Source organism: Corapipo altera, unplaced genomic scaffold (assembly GCF_003945725.1).
Source record: "Corapipo altera isolate COAL_440 unplaced genomic scaffold, ASM394572v1 131713, whole genome shotgun sequence".
Taxonomy (NCBI): domain Eukaryota; kingdom Metazoa; phylum Chordata; class Aves; order Passeriformes; family Pipridae; genus Corapipo; species Corapipo altera.
In genome coordinates, this window is record NW_020885282.1 from 4,348 (window position 1) to 23,033 (window position 18,686).

The following is an 18,686-nucleotide window of genomic DNA, read 5'->3' on the forward strand; positions in this document are numbered from 1 at the left end:
GAGCAGCAGGAGGGGCTGAGGGAGCTGGGGGGGGCTCAGCCTGGAGAAAAGGAGGCTCAGGGGGGACCTTCTGGCTCTGCAACTCCCTGACAGGAGGGGGGAGCCGGGGGGGTCGGGCTCTGCTCCCAGGGAACAAGGGACAGGAGGAGAGGGAACGGCCTCCAGCTGTGCCAGGGGAGGTTTAGATTGGATATTGGGAAAATTCCTTCCTGGAAAGGGTGATCAGGCACTGGAAGGGGCTGCCCAGGCAGGTGGTGGAGTCCCCACCCCTGGAAGTGCTCAGAAAACGTGTGGATGTGGCACCTGGGGACACATTTGGGGGTGACCACATTAACAGCTGACTGTGAGATCTTGGAGGGCTTTTCCAGCCTTAATCCTAAGAAGGGGAGCTGCAGAAAGATCCCTGCACATTAAACAGGCAGAACCAGAGAGCCCCAATCCCAGCCCAGCTCCACCAACACTTCCTGGGATCAGCAGGCCCACAGCCACAACCAGCAGCTCCCAAATCCCTGTTCTTGGGCCAGCTGCTGGAATTCCCACAGTGACAGGCACGTGTGGCACTGCCACATCCCGAGGGATGCAGTGGGAACCCCCTGGATGCAGTTTCCCCCCCAAAGGAGGGGACAGAGCTGGCCCCAGCAGGTACTCACTGTGTGAGAAGCGCTGGGTGATGGGGGTGCCGGGATAGGGATAAGTGCGACTCTCCCACTGGATGTTCCCTTCTTGCACTGCCTTGATGAACCCGTGGTAACACTGATGGGCCACACCTGGGGAGGAAAGCAGGTGTCAGCAAAGTGTGGGACATGGCAGGGACAAACTGTGCCTGCACAGCCCCAGCAGCCCCAGAGAAGCCCTGCACTGAGGGGACAAAGACGCCGGGAACTGGAGGAGGAGAGGGAATAATGGAAATGTGGAGATCAGCAACACTCACTGAACCAGGTCACGACATCCCTGGAGCTCCAGCTTGGGAAGCAGAGCCTTGGTGAAAGGCAGGAAGCCCATGGGATGCTCTGCAGAGCTCCCAGCTTGCTCTGCCACCCCACAATCCTGGTGCTCCCTCATCCCACTCCGAGGAGCAGCTTCCCTTCCCTTCAGGAGCCTCAGGGGACAAAGGATAATCAGTTTTTGGACTGTGGATGCACATTATGCCCAGGGAATGCTCATTTCCACACGCCACAAAAAGTCCTCTCTCCAAACTCTGGCAGAGGAGCCACATCCTCACCTGGGAAAAAAAAACATTCCAGGGGTGGGGAAGGACCAGCCCTGGCTGGGCTGGGACAGAAAGGGCTTGAATTGCACTTGGCAATCAGGAGCTCCACGGGAATTCAGGTCTCCAACCTGCTCCAGACTCCCCCTCATCCTTTGGAGCTGCTCATCCCACATGTCAGCAGGTCCCTGGGAGCACCAGGGGGCCTTCAGGGAGATACTCAGACTTCCAGGCTTATTCTCTCCCCCACTTCAAATAAAACTCCTCTCCCATCAGACAGACATGTTTGATAATAAGCCTGACGCTGTTTTATTGAAAAAGATTGGTGAGGAGACATCAGGGACAAAAATCAGCAGGAAAAGATTCCTCCTCAGCTGTGTGAGGAAGTGGATTTAGCTGGGAACAGGCTCCTCATGGAGCTGCCAGGATTTCTGTTGGGGAACAGGGATGAGGGGCTGCTCCCTGTGGAGAGAAAAGGCTCTGGAGAAGGTTTGTGGCAGCAGCAGCTCAGCAGATGCTCGGTGGCACCTGCACTGAGGATGCCACAACCTGCCAAGAGCTTTTCCCCCAAGGATTTGCTTCCTGACAGGCCAGGAACACCCCCAGCAAGAAATTCCACTCCAGGATATAAAGCAGGAAGGGTTTTTTTAATAAAAAAATCCAGCCCAGGGTCCTCAAGGAGTTGATTCCCGAGAGTCACACGGGAACGGGAATGTGAGCCATAGGATTTCCCAGCAGCTGTGTCCTGGCAAACAGGAAAACTGAGGCAGGAGAGAACAAATCCACTGTTCCCCTTGAGTGACCTCGCTGGGCACAGCTCACAGGTGGGAATTCACTCCCTTTTTGGCTGGAACTGCCCCAGAGTGGCCCAGCCCCCCTTGGACTGAGCCCGGAGCCACGCTGGGCCTCGGGATGCTCGTCCCCCCCCGCTCCAGGGGTGCTTCCCACAGTTTGGGCTGAATCCCAGGTGTTTGGCCATTCCAGCTGCATCCTTTGCAGCTCCTAAGGCTGCTCCAGGAACCAGCCAAGGAAAGGCCAGCACCTGGAGAAGACCTTTCCACAGGGGTGTGGGCTGTTGGTGCCCCAAAATTATGCAAAAAAGAGTAACTTTGGGCAGTGCTCCTGTTTTTAACCTTCTTCCTGTTAAACTCTGGGCAAAGTGGGAAATGCCTGGAATCTGAGCAATGCTTCCAGGTGTGCAGAGTCCACAAACGAGCCACCACCTCACACAACTGCCAAAGGCATCCTGGTTCCATGTTTTCCAGAAGAAACGAGTTCCCCTCGTGCAGTTCAATCCCAGCAGATTTACCTGTGGTCTCCCCTTAAACTCCTTGTTTTTTAAATGAAGCTGGATGGAAGTGTCAGAATCACAACAGGAATCACCCAGCGCATCCAAACAAAGGGAAGCAGAGGGTTTTGTTTGGATCCTCGTCCAACTTTCCCTCCTTATTTGCTGTATCATCCACATCCAGCATTAAAATATGCCCCCGAGGCTTTGGCAGGAGGCAGAGTGCAGGATCTGTGGCTCAGGGCTGCTCTTTCAGGAAGTGTGAATATGCATTAATGTAGGTTTGACATCCCACTGATCCCCTGCAGAGCTGCAGGAAACAGGCACGGGGCTGTTCCAGCTGGGAGCAGCAGCTCTGGGAATGCTCAGGACAGAGCAAGAGGCCAGCGTAGAGCCAAGGTTAGACATGGGACACTGGGAATGGGGCTGGGATGCAAAGCCACCACTGGGAGCATCCCGGTGCAGCAAATGGAGGGGCTCTGTCCTGGGCTTTGGGAGTTTTGGGGTGGAAGGGACCTCAAAGCTCATCCATTCCCATGCCCTGCCATGGGTGGAAGCTCCCACTATCCCAGGTGGCTCCAGGCCCCATCCAACCTGGCCTTGGACAGCTCCAGGGGCGGGGGGCTCACACCCTCCACGGGTTTCACTCCCCAAAAGGGGCTGAGGGTTCAGTTCTGCAGCATCCCACTGCCCTGAGCACAGCCAGGACCCGAGGGCTGGGGGGCTGTGCTGGGATTCTCCAGGAGTCAGATCCCAGAGTTTGAGGGGAAAGCAAGAGCTGAGGCTCAGCCAGAGGCAGGGCCCCAACCCTGTCCCCGCAGTCCCAACCCCCTGCCCTGCCCACCTTTGATCAGCCGGTACCACTGCTTGCACACCAGGGCGGCGGTTTTGTGCTCCTGGTAGGGAGACAGGAAGGACAGGATGTATTCCAGCACCTCCTCCGGCAGCTCCAGCATGGATCTGCTGTGCCTGCTCTCCTCCAGCTCCAGCTCGGCCTGGGGCTCCTCCTCCTGCTCCATCGTCCCCTCGGCCGCGGCGTCCTCGGCGTCCACGGCCATGAACCCATCGTCCTCACTGTCCGAGGAGCTGGCCATGGCATCCCACTCCACTGCTGGAACGGGAAAACGGGACAAAGGGGGGGGTCACAGGAGAACTGGGAGCACCAGGAATTCACCTGCAAGGGTTCACACCACAGATCTCGGTCAAGCTCTGCCACCGCAAACACCCAGGGCAGGACAGGGGTGCAGAGCCTGGGAGAGGGGGAGATGGGTTGGGAACTCTGGGGTTTCCAAAGCTTTGGAGATGGGTTGGGAACTCTGGGGTTTCCAAAGCTTTGGAGATGGGTTGGGAACTCCGGGGTTTCCAAAGCTTTGGAGATGGGTTGGGAACTCTGGGGTTTCCAAAGCTTTGGAGATGGGTTGGGAACTCCGGGGTGTGCAAAGCTTTGGAGATGGGTTGGGAACTCCGGGGTTTCCAAAGCTTTGGAGATAGTTTAGGAACTCCTGGGTTTTGCAAAGCTTTGGAGAGTTTTGGAGATTGTTTAGGAACAGCTGGGTTTTGCAGGAGCAGGGTGAAGATGGTTTAGGAACTCCATGGTTTTGCAAAGCTTTGGAGAGGTGGGAGATAGTTTAGGAACAGTGACCTTCCCACCCCTGGGAAAGCAGTTTTGCCACTGAGCCTGTTTTACCCCAAACTTCCTGGAGGATAATTCCCAGTCCCATTTTCCTTCAACACCCTCCTTTCCCTTGGTTTTTCTTGCACACGGTTCCCGCTGGCAGCAGGTGAGGACAGCAAATCCCCGGGATTTATGGAAGGCTGGGGGATCAAAGGTTGTGCCTCCAGCTCTCCAGAACATCTCAAGTATAAGGTAACGGACCGATGACAGAAACACCTCATCCCATAAATCCACCTTAACCAGGGGCACGTGGCGCGGGGGGGCTAAATCCATGGCTGGAAAACAAATCCCTCGACCTTATTTCCCAGGAAGCTGCCAACCCGTTTTGGTTCCTTGGCAACAAATAAATAAATATTCTGATATACAAATGTCCTGATAAATTAACCACATCAAACCATACAAATGTGATTTATAAACATGGGTTATTTATCAGGATAAATATAAATACGGGATGCAGACCCACACGCTCCACGGGATAAATCCCACCAGCAGCAAGCCCAGGAACCAAACCCACTCCTCGAGAGGGAAGACAAGACACAGCTTTTTCCCAACATACTTCAAGACAAGAACATTATTATCATTTTTACCAAACTCTCACTATCACAGAAAATTCTGGAAGGAACTTCAGTTATTCAGTGTCATGGTTTATTTGTCAGGATAAATATCCTGACACTAAAATATCCTGATAAATAAATCTCATTAAACCCCATAAACGTGGATTATGAACCTGATTTATAAATGTGGTTTATAACCCTGATTTATAAACATGATTTATCAGGATAAATATCCTGATATATAAATATCCTGATAAATAAATCTCGTTAAACCCCATAAATGTGGATTATGAACCTGATTTATAAATGTGGCCCATAAATGAAATTTATCAGGATAAATACCCCGATATCTAAATATCCTGATAAATAAAACCCACAAAACCCCATAAACATGGATTACAAACCTGATTAAAACCATGTTTATTTATCAGGAACCACCTAAGTTCTTGTTACAACCTTCCAGCTACATCCAGGGTTTTCCCATCCCGTCACAGTCGGAGTGGAGGAGTCATGGGAATGGCAGAGGGAGCGGGAAAGCTTCCCATGCCAACTAATTCCAGGAAAATGCCATGGGACAGCACCAGCCACCCCTTCTGCCAGGTTCCCTGAGGAAGCAGCTCTGGAAAACCCACGAGGCTGCCACTCTTTGGGAGCAGCCACGGCAGGATCCCGCTCCGAGCTCCCATCCCAGTGGCTGCTCCACGTGTTCTCCTGTGCCAGGAATCCCCCTGGAATGGATGTTGTGACAGGGAGAGGCTGGAACCAAACGCTCTGACATGGGAGCTGCTGCCAGGAAACCTCCTTACACAGCACATTCCCAGGCACTGAGGAATGGAAAACGGGGAAAAACAAAAGGGAAGTGGAGCTGGGCTAAAAAGAATGGAAAACCAGTGGGTTGGGGCTTTTCCAAGCAAAAGCACCCCCAGGTGTTCTGCTCTCCAGCCTGGGAATGGCCTTGGGATGCAGGGTGGCTGTGACTAGCAAGGTTGGAGGCAGGTGGTCATTCCCTATGTGGAATTTCCCAGCCTGGGAAAACAGGCCAGCAGAGCCCCCCCAAAGGAGGTGCTTCCCACCCCAAAACCATCCCGGATCCCAAGCAGGAGGGGTTTGCTCCAGCTCAGGGACAACGGGATCCTGGGATGATGATGCCAAGTGGGTTGTTAACTCCATGTTAACAGCTTTTATTTGTCCCTTAAATCCTTATCCCATTCCTGCTGGAGAAGTGCAGGAACTAACACCCACTGGAAAGAGGGCTTTTCCAACTATTAAGTCCCAATTCCAACCCTCTGGATCCGGCTCGGGAACAACACAGCACAGCAGGCTGATCACAGAACAACTCGGAAAAGCATCTCCCAGGCTGATTTTAGCTAATTGAGCTGATTTTGGGAGGAGTAGGGAAACCCCTCGATCCCTGGAGCAGCAGATCCGTGGATGGGGAAGCTCCACTGAGCTCTGTCAGCTCTTACCAAGCTCATAAATATTCCAAAGCACCCACTCCACTGAATCCTCATTTCCTAAACGTTTGAGCACAGGGAGTGACCATTCCCAGAGTTTTCACACCCCCACTGGTGTTTTCCTTAAGGGAAACAAGACCAGCAATAAACTCAGCAGCCAAAAGGTAACTTGCTGCCAAAATAACCCTTTGGGCTCGACCTGGCCCGGAGGCACGTTTTGGTTGGAATGGGCTGGGAATAACCAGCCCTGGATTGCCAAGTCCCACAACCCTGCTCCAGTACAGGAAAAGGAATCCCAGTAGGAAAGAGCTGAAGCCTCCCAGCCAGCTCCCGTTCAGCACACCCATGGCAGAAAATCCCCCTCCTGTGCTGAGTTATCCCAAGAGCAGAGCTGTGCTCCTGCGTTTTGGGGGGATGCCAGAGGTGCTCTCTCCCTGCTCAAGGTGCTCCCTGCCAGGCTGCAGGTTGGAAATGAATCTCTGAGCACACAAAAAGCTGCAAGAAAGGGATTGCATCAGTTGTGCCTCATCCAAAAGTACCTGCAACCCAGGTAATTCTGGGATGGATCCCAGAGCCCTGTGCTCGGATTGATCACTGCCAAGCCCAACACAATCCCCACAGACACCCCGTTCTGCACCCTGGTCCTGGAGGAATGCTGTCAGATTCCAGCAGGAGAACATTTCAGGAATCGGCCTAAAGTCGGACCAAGGAGGAATTGCTTCAAATAACCCATCAGGAAAAGCTGGAAGGGCAATGGAATGGAGCTGTGCCGGCACTGCTGGAATTTGCCTGCCCCCTCCTAAAAGCTGCCTCTCTGCCAGCTGGCAAAACATTCCATAAACCTTTTCCTGCTTCCAGGGCACTTCAATTTTCCCTCTCCCCCCTCCTGAAATTAGTTAAGAACCTGCTGTTTATTCCACTTAATAATTACCCAGAACAAACAGCCGAGGAATATTAAATGCAGGCAAAATTCACCCCACTGGGCTGAAGCCAAACCTGCTCCTTCAAATCCCCTCCTGATCCCAGAAGGTTTTCCTACCTGCAGGCAGCGTTCCCGGCCCCATGGACCCCGGATCTCAGGTGTGGGTGGCACCAGTGCTTCCCATCCCGAGCTGCCTCCTCTTCTCCCAACTTCCAGCTGCTTTAGGAAGTGTCAGAACCCGCAGGGCTTTCGACCTTCCCTTTTTTTTTTTTACCGTCAACAGGATTTTAAGGGAAAAAAAACAAAGGGAAAAAAAGCCTCCAAGGGAAAGTTGTTGAATGAAAATGAGAGGCTGAGCCAGAGCCCTGAGTCAGAGCTCGTTTCCACATGCCACAAAAAGTCCTCTCTCCAAACACCCGCGGAGGAGCCGAGTCCTCACCTGGGAAAAAACATTCCAGGGGTGGGGGAGGACCAGCCCTGGCTGGGCTGGGACAGAAAGGGCTTGAATTGCACTTGGCAATCAGGAGCTCCACGGGAATTCGGGTCTCCAACCTGCTCCAGCCTCTCCCTCGTCCTTTGGAGCTGCTCATCCCAGGTGCCAGCAGCTCCCTGGGAGCACCAGGGGGACACGGAGACCTTCCAGGCTTATTCTCTTCCCCAGGTTAAATAAAAACCCTCTTCCATCAGACAGATGTGTCAGATTGTAAGGTTGTGTTCCTTGAGGAAATTCCTATGGCAAGGTAAAGTTCCTGCCTGGGAAGGGTGATTTTCCCTGGAATTTCAGTGCCTCCCCAGCGGTGCCATCCCGGATTCCAATGGCAGCTTTCCCTGCTCCTGCTGGTTCTGTCCTACAGGACCTGAGACCATTTTTAGGGAGAGAAGAGGAAAATCCAGCACTATTTCCTAGGAGAAGCACAGTATTTTATACAGGCAACAGCACAGGGAGTAAAGACCTGTGGAACTGTGGGATTTGGGATACCACCATTGAATATGATGATATTTCCAGTCCCAAAACCTGCACCAGACAGAGAAGATCCTCTGGAAAATCAAAAGGAAAAAAAAGCAGATTTTAGCCAAAGAAAAAAAACAAAGCCTCTGGGAATGTCTGGGATGAGCAATATCCTGTCTGGGCTGCTGGAGAATCACCCAGAGGAGTGAGACCTCAGGAATACCAGCCCTCGGGAATACCAGCACACGGGGTCTCCTTATCCCTGCAAATCAGGCAATTCCAAGCCCCTGGAAAAAGAGTGTTTCCTTTTTTTTACCCTTTTCAACAAGAAATTGGTCTTTTTTTTCCCTGTCATATAAATCCTTGCTTCACCCAGGAAAATTAAGGATACTGAAATTCCATCCCTGAGGTTGAAAATTCCAGTATTTCTCTCCCAGCACCGACTCCCTGTGTGTTAAAACAGCATTTTTAGAGGCTCCAGAGACAAATTCCAAACTTCATTTTACACTGGAACAGCAGCATTGCAGCTGGATTTTGATTGGTAATAAAAAGGTATAAAATTCCCAGGAATTCCTCCCTCCCCACGGATGAGCCAACACTCAGCTATTCCAGATTCCTGCTCATTTTTTTCCAGGCTTTCAGAAAAAAAATAAGTGGTAATATAACATCACCCAGCAGCATTTCCTGCACAAACAGCACAGCAACAACCCGAACAGAAATCCTGCTGGACCTGTGTTCCCACAAAATCAAAGGAGAAGGAAGATGGGGAGGTTTATTCCAGGATAATTTATTGGAATACCAACCAGGGGGTTGGTGTTTGATGTTGGGGGAGGGTTTGTAAAAACAAGGGGGGGCAGCAGTTTAATGACCCCACACTTGAGGTGTCCCTGGGAAATGTGTCATTTCAATAACAATGATATGAATATTATTATTAAAAATAACAGGACAAAGCCTCAGAATTGGCCCCAAAGCTTAATCAAATATTAACAGTAAATATTAATAATAGTAACTATTAATAAAACCACACTAAAAAGAAAAGGCTCCAGGACAATCCTTAAACATCCTGCAATCCTGGGACATTCCTGCAAAATGCTGCTAAAAAAGCCCAAACCTCCACCATCCAACAGCCCCTGCGTCTGTTGTGGATGCAGTTGGAGACTTCCCAATTTTTTAGGACAATATTATGACCCTTCAAACAGTTTCACTGGTTTAAAACCTGCCCAGATCGGGCCTGAGGAGCCCTGGCAGCGAAGGGCAGCCGCTCAGTGGGTCGGTTTGCCCGCGGGATTCCTCCCCTCTCCCGAAATCCCCCTCACTTCGGCAGGGAATGGGGAGTGTCTGGGCTCACACGCTCCCTCTGCCGGCTCACGGCGAGCCCTTCATTCCCATTGTCCTCACCTCAACTTTTCCCAGCGCAATCCTGGTTCACCTGAAAACCAAGGCAAACCACGGGATAATCCCTAAACAAGCAAATCAAAGGCTTGGAGGCTGGAAAAAGAGGTTTTTCCAAGGAAAAGGGCAGCTGCTCCTCCTGGAACACCCGCTGTCAGAGGATAAACTTGGAACAGAGGCTCCTTGGGTAAAAACATCCCAAGGGATGTATCCAAACTTGCCCGAGATGATTCACTGGCAAGAATTCCCGCTCACCAGGAGATCCTGGGAATAACTGTCACCTCTTCCTTTGTTAAGAGACCACGGGAGCTCTGGAGCTCTTGGATGAGCCCTTGGAAAGCTGCAGATTTTGAGGGAAGCCTGGAAAAGCATTCCCGGTTCATCCACAAACAGAGGGAATTCATAATGGAACCACGAGGCAAACATAGGGGACTGGCCCAAACCCCCATGGAAAACGAGCCTGGAAACACAACTCCTGGAATTTCCACCTTGCATTCCCATCCTGCCCGGTGCCCGTTCCCGAGTTCAAACTGCCCCAGCGGGATAACGGAATGAAAAGCTGGGAATTATCTCAGAGAGGGTTCAGTGACAGAAGCAGAGGCATCCAAACATACTGGGAGAGTTAATTCCTGATTTTCTGACAGGCTGCATTGGGGGGTTATTTTGTACAAAATCCAAGCTTTTCTTTGCACAGATGAATCCCAAGAGCTGCTCCCAGCACAATTCCCACCCGGAGGGACCCGCATTCCCGAGGTGCAAACAGGGAAAGCAGGTGTCGGAGCCCACCTGGCCCCGACTTCCTTGGCCGGGAAAGCCCTGGATCACATCCACCCCCTCCAGCTGAGCAGGCAGCTGGGAAAGCTGGGAAAGCAGGAAAATGGCATTTCCTACACAGGCACACTCGGGATGGGGGGTGGGACCTTTGCATCCTCCCTCTCCAGGATTTGGAGCTTCTTCCCTCTCCCTCTCCCGTCACAGGGTCTTTCCTTTCCTGTCTTAGGAAACTTGGGGGGAACTAAGGATCATGGAATCATGGAAAGGGTTGGGAGGAACCTTAAAGCCCATCCAGCCCCACCCCCTGCCATGGGCAGGGACACCTCCCACTGTCCCAGGTTGCTCCAAGCCCCATCCAACCTGGCCTTGGACACTTCCAGGGATGGGGCAGCCACAGCTTCTCTGGGCACCCTGTGCCAGGCCCTCCCCACCCTCAGAGGGAGGAATTCCTTCCCAAAATCCCATCTAAACCCCTTAGATCCTAGAGTAGGATCTCTGAGACCTTCTTGCTCCTGAATAAGGCAGAGAGGGGCAACGAGACCAAGAATTAGTGGGAGAAGGGAAGCAAATTGCACGAGTCTTGTTCCCAAAAACCCATCGAGGGATGGACACACGACTTCCTTCAGAACTCCCAGCACTTCCAGAGGCTCAGTCAGCACTAACACCCCACGGGGGTGTTGTCCATGGAATCCAGGCAATCCCTTGTGAGACAACCAGTCAGGATTTAGGTTTCCAGCACTGCTGCAAAGCCCAGGTTCAGTGTTTCTTGGGGGGAAGGGAGGAGGGAGTGTCAGTCCCTGGGAAAGGAAGCCAAGGAACCGCCAAGGTCCAGGTTCCCAGGGTACAACTCCCCGTGCGGCTCCTGCTCAAGCCTCTGGTTCCCCCACAGCGTGGCCTTGGGCAGCACACGAGCACCAATCATGGAGCCAGGGAATTGTTGAGGTTGGGAGAGCCCTCCAAGACCATCGAGTCCAACTATTCCCCAGCACTGCCGTGGTCACCCTAAACACGTCCCCAGGGGCCACAGCCACGGGTGTTTTAAATCCCTCCAGGGGTGAGGACTCCACCACCTGCCTGGGCAGCCCCTTCCAGTGCCTGATCACCCTTTCCAGGAAGGAATTTTCCCAATATCCAATCTAAACCTCCCCTGGCACAGCTGGAGGCCGTTCCCTCTCCTCCTGTCCCTTGTTCCCTGGGAGCAGAGCCCAATCCCCCCGGCTCCCCCCTCCTGTCAGGGAGTTGCAGAGCCAGAAGGTCCCCCCTGAGCCTCCTTTTCTCCAGGCTGAGCCCCCCCAGGTCCCTCAGCTGCTCCTGCTGCTCCAGCCCCTTCCCAGCTCCGTTCCCTTCCCTGCACACGCTCCAGCCCCTCCGGGTCCTCCTTGTCCGGAGGGTCCCAGTGGTGCCCCCGGGGCTGGAGGTGCCCACCAGCCTCTCACCCCGCTGGGCACAGCTGGGATTGTGTCCAGCCGCTGCCACCGGCCAAGGAGGACTTGAGAAGGGAGGACTTGAGAAGGGAGGACTTGAGAAGGGAGGACTTGCCACTTTTCCAACCCAAATTCACCGACCCCAACGTCCCTCTGTGCACTGCGGAACACGAGTGAGGAGCAGCCCAGGGACATTTCACCTGCAGCGAGGCCGAGCCCAAGGACCCTTCTGAGCCACAAAACCAGAAGGGATACACTGGAAGAAAACACGGTTTGGCGCAGAATGGGCAGCCAAGGTTTAATTTCCATCGATTCCCAGAGCTCTCAGCTGGAATGCTGAGCGGGCAGCAGCGCTGAGGCAATGTTTTGTTAGCAGGCAGGACACCAGGATATCCAGTACCATCTCCACATGGATACTGCCAGTGGATGAGCACCACAAATGGTCTGTGTCCTGCTGATCCTGCCCACAGAGCCATGTCTGACACATCAACCACATCACTCACGGAGTCAAGGCACAGACCTTTGTGGGCCACCTCCAAGCTCACCTGTGTCATTCCCAGTGGGAAGCCCTTGGTGGGAGCTGCCAACTCTGGATGACCCAGCAGCACTGCCCAGGAGCAGGGCTGGTCCCACAAACGGGTGGGCGGGGGGGTGTAAGGACAGGTTAATGTGTTTGTCAGACACTTTGCAACATTAAAGACATTTTCTCTCTCTCAATGTGGAACAAAAGGAGTTTCCACCCCACACACCAGCCCAGAAACCCCTCTGGCCATGGAGCACCAGGAGAACCTGCCCAACACATCCTGCCCTCACACATTCCAGCAGCTCAGGGCCAGGCTGGGAAGCACCACAGTGGGGATTAACCCCGTTCTGCAGGTAAAGGAGAAAAGTTCCAAGAGGGTGAGGCCAAGCAAACCCTCCCCAGCACTGGGATTATGTCCCAGAGGTTTTTCTGGCTCCCTGACCTGTGCTGCTGCCTTTCCAGAGTTTAGATGGATGTGACAGGACAAGGGAATGGCTTCCCAGTGGCAGAGGGCAGGGCTAGATGGGATACTGGGGAGGAATTCCTGGCTGTGAGGGTGGGGAGGCCCTGGCACAGGGTGCCCAGAGAAACTGTGGCTGCCCCATCCCCGGGAGTGTCCAAGGCCAGGTTGGACAGGGCTTGGAGCAACCTGGGATAGTGAGAGGTTTCCCTGGCATGAACTGGATGATTCTTAAAGTCCCTTCCAACCCAGACTGTTCCATGATTCCATGCCACACTCATGCAAACACAGCAGGGTGACGGAAAGTGCAGCATTTCTGAAAAGCAAACCCAGAACTCAGCTCTTCCCTTGAGCCCTGTGGGAAGGGCTGGAGTGTGCAAATTCAGAACACGCCAGAATTCAGGGCTGGGCTTCTTCAGCAGAAAATATTAATTAGGGAGGGCAACCCCCCCCCCCAGCAACCCCTGCAAAGTGCAGAGCACGGAGCTCTGGCTGTGCTGGGCAGGGTGGGGGGAGAACCCAAGAGCTCGAAGGCCCGTGGGCGTGTTGGGTGCAGGGCAGCACCAGGGGCTGGCACAGAGGGAAATCCTGGTTTTGAGGCAGGACTAACTCTGAGACATCACATCTCCCTGCTCAAACTGCCCATGGCAGCTCGGGCTGTGCAGCCTGGACAGTGGCTCTGATTCCATGGCCATGGGGAGCTGGGAGAGCTCTGTAAACACAGAGGATCCTGAGCTGGAAGAGACCCACAGGGATCACGGATCCAACCCCTGGCTCTGCCCACACACCCCAACAATCCCCTCCCGTCTCTCAGAGCATTGTGCAAACCCTCCTGGAGCTCTGGCAGCCTTGGGGCCGTGACACTGCCCTGGGGAGTCTGGGCAGTGCCAACCACCCTCTGGGGAAGAACCTTTCCTTGAGATCCATCCCAACCCCCTGGCACAGCTCCAGCCGTTCCCTGGGTCCTTCCCTGGGCACACAGGGATTGTTCCTGCCCCTCCACAAACCAGTGCCCTGGGAGAATCTCAACCAGCTCCCAGCAAACTGTGAGGAACAGAGGATTCCCTTCAATCTCAGGAGGTGAAGCAGGTGGGAAGGGAAGGATGAATTCTTTCCTCTTCGGTGATCCAAGGTGAGGAACAGCCCGGGGGTGGTGGTGACACAACCCTGGAATAAAACTGGAAGGATTGCTCCATGTCCTGTCCAAGCCCAGGCTTTACAGGATGGAGAAATGGGACTAAATCCCCAGGGAATCCCCACTCAGTGAGGTGTGAGGGGCTGGGGGCAGCACCCACGAGCCACCCTGCAAATCCCCAGAACAACCGAGCCAGGACAGGAATATCCCACCCAGGAATTCCAGTGGGCTCAGATTTCAGGAGTGTGACCCACCCCCAGGCTGGAGGAGGATTTGCTGCAGTTTCCACCCATTTGGAGACTTTGCTCTTATTTTTTATAGAGTTTTTTTGTTCCTCAGTCAAGGGGAAAGGAGAAGCACTGGATGTCAGGGATACACAGGTTATCCTCCCATCCTTCAAGTCATAGCTCAAGTCTGGCTGTTTAGTGAGGCCTGAAAACACTAAATATTCAATACTGGGAAAGACACAACAACAACAAAACAAGGCAAATCCCCGTTATGTTAATGAGAAAATAAAATCCAAGGCAATGGTGTGGATTTCCAACTCGTGTCTGTCTCATAATGACAAGAGCAGCTTCCCAAGATCCCTGTTTGTTAAAATCCTGCCCCCACCCATCACCCCGACTGGCACCGGACTGAGAACGGCACCCAAAGGGTTCAGGATTCTTTTCTAAAGCCCAGATAGATCACTTGGATCACTGCAGGCTCTCCAGAGTGACACAACCTGGCAGGAATGGTTAATCTCTGTCACAGATCCCCTGATTTGAGAAGTTTGGGGATGGACAGTTCTTCCCACAGCAAAGTTTTTACATTTATAAGCTGCTTTTTACCCAGAAAACCCCAAATCACTCCTGAAACCAGAGATGATCTTCTGCCCACTGACACCAAACAAGAGTCCTGGAATCCTGGAGTGGTTTGGGTGGGAAGGGCCCTTAAAGCCCATCCCATGCCCTGCCCTGGGCAGGGACACTTCCACTGCACCACATTGTTCCAAGTCCCGTCCAACAAGAAGCTCCACATAAATTCCAGCAGCTCCACCAACTTCCCTGAGTCCTTCAAAACCCAAATCACGACAAGCCCAAGACAAAACAGGACAGGGAAAGGCTTCCAAGTGAGCTGGAAACACGGGAAGAGATCCTGCGGGTCGGGAGCGCTGATCCTGGGGCCAGAACTCCCTTAAGCAGGGGGGAAAGGGGGATTTCCAGTCCCAGACGTCGCAGTTGGAGCTCAGGAAACAAAGACAAATCTCTGCAACATTTCCACAGGCACGGGGGAGCAAACACAGCCAGATCCCCGAGGGAAGGAGCCCTGATTTCTGCAGGTGGGATTTTCACGCGGATGTGTCACCGTGATCCGCTTTTATCCTGCAGTTCAAAAGGAATTCTGACCTGGATTCCTAAATTCCATCAAAAGTTGCTCGTGGCAGCACAGCCCGAGCCTTGATACCGCCACTGACATCCCCAGGAAACAGCAGTGCTGGAAAACATGCTCCAAAAGGAGCTCTTACCTGGAGAGACACCCATGGAGCACATCCCAGAGTCCTCTTTCCACGGCTTTTATCAGGATTTGGGCCAAATCCGAGCCCGGCTCTGGCTCTACCACCTTTCCCAAGCCCTCCCAGCCATCCCGAAGCGATGCTGCATTTCCAGAGGAAACTCCATCGGGGCAAAGCCTGAATGGATGTTTTGCAACAAAGCCCTCCCTGCCTGAATGCACAGGGAAAAACAACTTCCCTGGGAGGCGCAGCTCTGTTTACACAGGGAGTGGGAAGCCTTTTCCAGCAGCCCCTGCTCACATCCTGTGGAAGTGGCTGGGATGGGAGCAGGCTGTGCCCCAACGCCTCTGGGAAGCCCTGGAAGCAGAACTTCACGGATCAGCTGGGAATGCACAAACACCATGCCCGGGCTCCCATCCCAAAGCTGCAGCCTGGTAAACGGGAGCATCGGATACCTTACACTCCTGAGTCAAGGCTGGGATAATCCACACATCCCGGGAAGCCTTGGGAGCAAACACCCCTCTGGAAGGCGCAGCCGACAATGGCTGAAATTCCCAAGTCAAAACACAGCTGGAATAAACCATCCCCACCTTCATTCCAAGCCCAGGCAGGGCAGGAACACGTGTCCTGCAGGTGAGGTTCCTCCTGGGGCTTCTCCAACAGCCAAATGCCGGGAAAACCAGAATCCCAGGGACTAAAGGCTGGAGGGAACTCGGATTAAAATTCCAAATCCCACGTGCTGCCTGTAAAATCCACGGGACCAAATATTCCAGAGCCTTCTCAAAGCCAAGAGACACTGCCCGGGTGGAGTCACCTGCCAGGGAAAACTCCCGGGAACACGTCAGGAAAAACACACACAAACATCCCTGCTGTGCCAAAACCACCACGGGACACAGGGGAGACACAAAACCCCTGGAGAATGGGATTGAATCCATGTAGGAACAGCTCCACGTGCCAGACAGGACCATCCTGCCTTGGAAAAAAGAGTCCAAGGCCGGGTTGGATGGGGCTTGGAGCAACCTGGGATAGGGAAAGTGTCCCTGCCCTCGGCAGGGGGTGGAACGGGATGAGCTTTAAGCTCCTTCCAATCCAAACCAGCCTGGGATTCTATGGAACAGCTGGAATTCTGCCCAGGATCCTGCTTTCTCCTCTCTCAGTTGTGACACCAAGGAAAGACCAACCCCAGGGAGACACAACCTGAGGGAACACCACTGGGATTTGGGATCGAGGAAAAGGAAGGAGAGAAGGGAAACACCAAAATTGAGCGAAAACTCACCAAAATTAAGGGAAAATAGCCCAAAATCAAGGGAAAACATCCCGAAATCAAGGGAAAACATCCCAAAATTAAAGGAAAAATCACAAATTTAAGGGCAAACACACCAAAATTAGAGGAAAACACACCAAAATTAAGGTAAACCACTTCAAAGTTAGGGGGAAATGCCAAAATTAAGGGAAAAATCACCAACTTTAAGGGAAAACAGCTCAAAATTAAGGGAAAACACTGTGGTGGGAACACTGAGGGCTGTGGAATGAGGAGATAACAGGGAGTCAGCTCCTGGATTCCCATCCCACTCTGGGACTTGTCTCCAGAAGTGGTTGCACTTTGTCAGGACACTCCAGCACCATTCCTGACCTGGAGCTTCCCGAGGCCACCTGGGAAAAAGGTGGGAAAAGGCCTCGTCCCACCCCGGGCCCAGATTTAGGTCAGCAGCACCTCCACCGGAATTCCCTGGAATTCCTGTCCCTTCAGCCAAGGGGAAGAATTCCAGCTGCTGACCTGCTGGGCTCCCGGGGGAGCTCCAGCCTTTTGAATGCCAAGGACATTCCCAGTGATCCTGGGGTTATTCCACACATGGAACACTCCCCCAGGCAAGGGTTTCCACCCCCCTTCTGTTCCTCCTCCAAGCATTCCTTGGAATTCGGGTCGTTAACAGCAAGACACCCAAGCTCTGCTCCTGCCCCTCCTAAGAAATGCTCTTCCCGATTGGAAAACCCCACTGGAAAAGCCAAACACACCAGGGAGAGGTCTGGGCAGGAGATAATCCCTGAGCCCCTGCAGGGACAGGAAAACCATCCCAAATAAAGCCATTCCCAAAAGAGACTGGCAGGGAAAACACTGGGGAGCAACACCCCAAACCCCACCGGCTGCTCCAACACCCCAATCCCAGGGCCAAAATCCAGGGATTTATACACACAGGGGCGCAGGGATGAGAGTGGGGATGTGGATTCATGTGGAATTACGTGGGAATAACGGGACACTGGGGGGAAACGCGGCTTTTGGGGGAAACAGGGATTTTGGCAGGAAACGTGGCCTACTTTGAGGGAAATACGGATTTTTGGGGGGAAACACGACTTTTGGGCAGAAATGAGGCTTTGTGGGGAATGGCTTCTGGGGGAAACAAGGATTTTTTTGGGGAAAATGGCTTTTTTGGGAGGGAAATATGGCTTTTAGGGAGGGAAAAGTGGATTTTAGGGGGAAACGGCTTTTGGGGGGAAAGAGCTGCTAGAGGGGAAACATGGATTTTTTTGGGGAAAAATGGCTTTTCTGGGGGCAAATGTGGCTTTTAGGGAGGGAAACATGGATTTTTTTGGGGGGAACGGCCTTTTTTCTTGGACAAATGGTTTTTTGGGAAGAGTAAACAGTTTTGTGAGGGGAAACGGCTCTTAGAGGGAAACACGTTTTTTTCTGGGGGAAACATGGCTTTTGAGGGGGAAGTGTGGGTTTTTGGGAGGGAAACGGCTTTCAGAGGGAATAACGGCTTTTTTAGGGGGAATAGTGGTTTTGAGGGGGAGAAACATGGCTTTTTGGGGGGAAACATGGGTTTTTGGGGGGGGAAACACGGCTTTTCCTGGGGCCCTGAGGGAACCCGGCGCCGCCCCCCCGGGGCAGGGAAGGGGCTTCCCCCTTAGGGGATCCGGTTACACTCCCCGGGGGCTCTTCCCTGCGAGAGGACCCCCCAAAAACCCCTGGGGGGAGGGGGGGGAAGGTCTCACCGCACCCTCCTCCCTCAGATGTGGGTCCCTCCGGGCCAGGCCCGTCCCGCCCCATGGGCCAGTCCCGCCGCCCCGGAAGGGCCGCGCCCGTGGGAAGCCGCGCGGCGGGGCCGCTCTCACCTGCCGGCGGGGCCGGGCCGGGCCGGGCCAGGCCCTCAGGGCTGCGGGCGGCGGGGCGGCCGCGTCTCCCCGGTGACGGCCCCGGCCGGCGCCGCCATCTTCGCTCCCCGCCCTCCCGCCGCCGCCCCGGCCGCGCCGGCCGCGCACTGCGCAGGCGCGGCACCACCCCCGGAATCACGTGACATGAGAGGGACAGAACCGCCCGAGTTGCCATGATGGGAAGGTCAACGCTCCGCACTGGGGGCGCGGCCGCCATGTTTGACGGGTCCCGTCGCCATCTTGGGAGCGGCGGGCGGGCGGTGCCGCCATGTTGGGGAGGT

At 53.8% G+C, this 18,686-nt stretch overlaps 1 protein-coding gene across 1 annotated transcript; it reads right to left on the reverse strand.

Annotated features, from left to right (window-relative positions):
- Nucleotides 1-650: 650 nt before the first annotated feature.
- On the reverse strand, nt 651-18,478 carry LOC113940344 (F-box only protein 42-like; the record flags this gene model as incomplete). The annotated part of the gene is made up of 3 exons (XM_027631474.1): nt 18,367-18,478; nt 3,340-3,606; nt 651-767 (listed from the first exon to the last, which is right to left on the reverse strand). Coding segments are annotated over exons 2-3 (367 nt in total), but the record flags the coding sequence as incomplete, so codon positions are not given.
- Nucleotides 18,479-18,686: the final 208 nt, after the last annotated feature.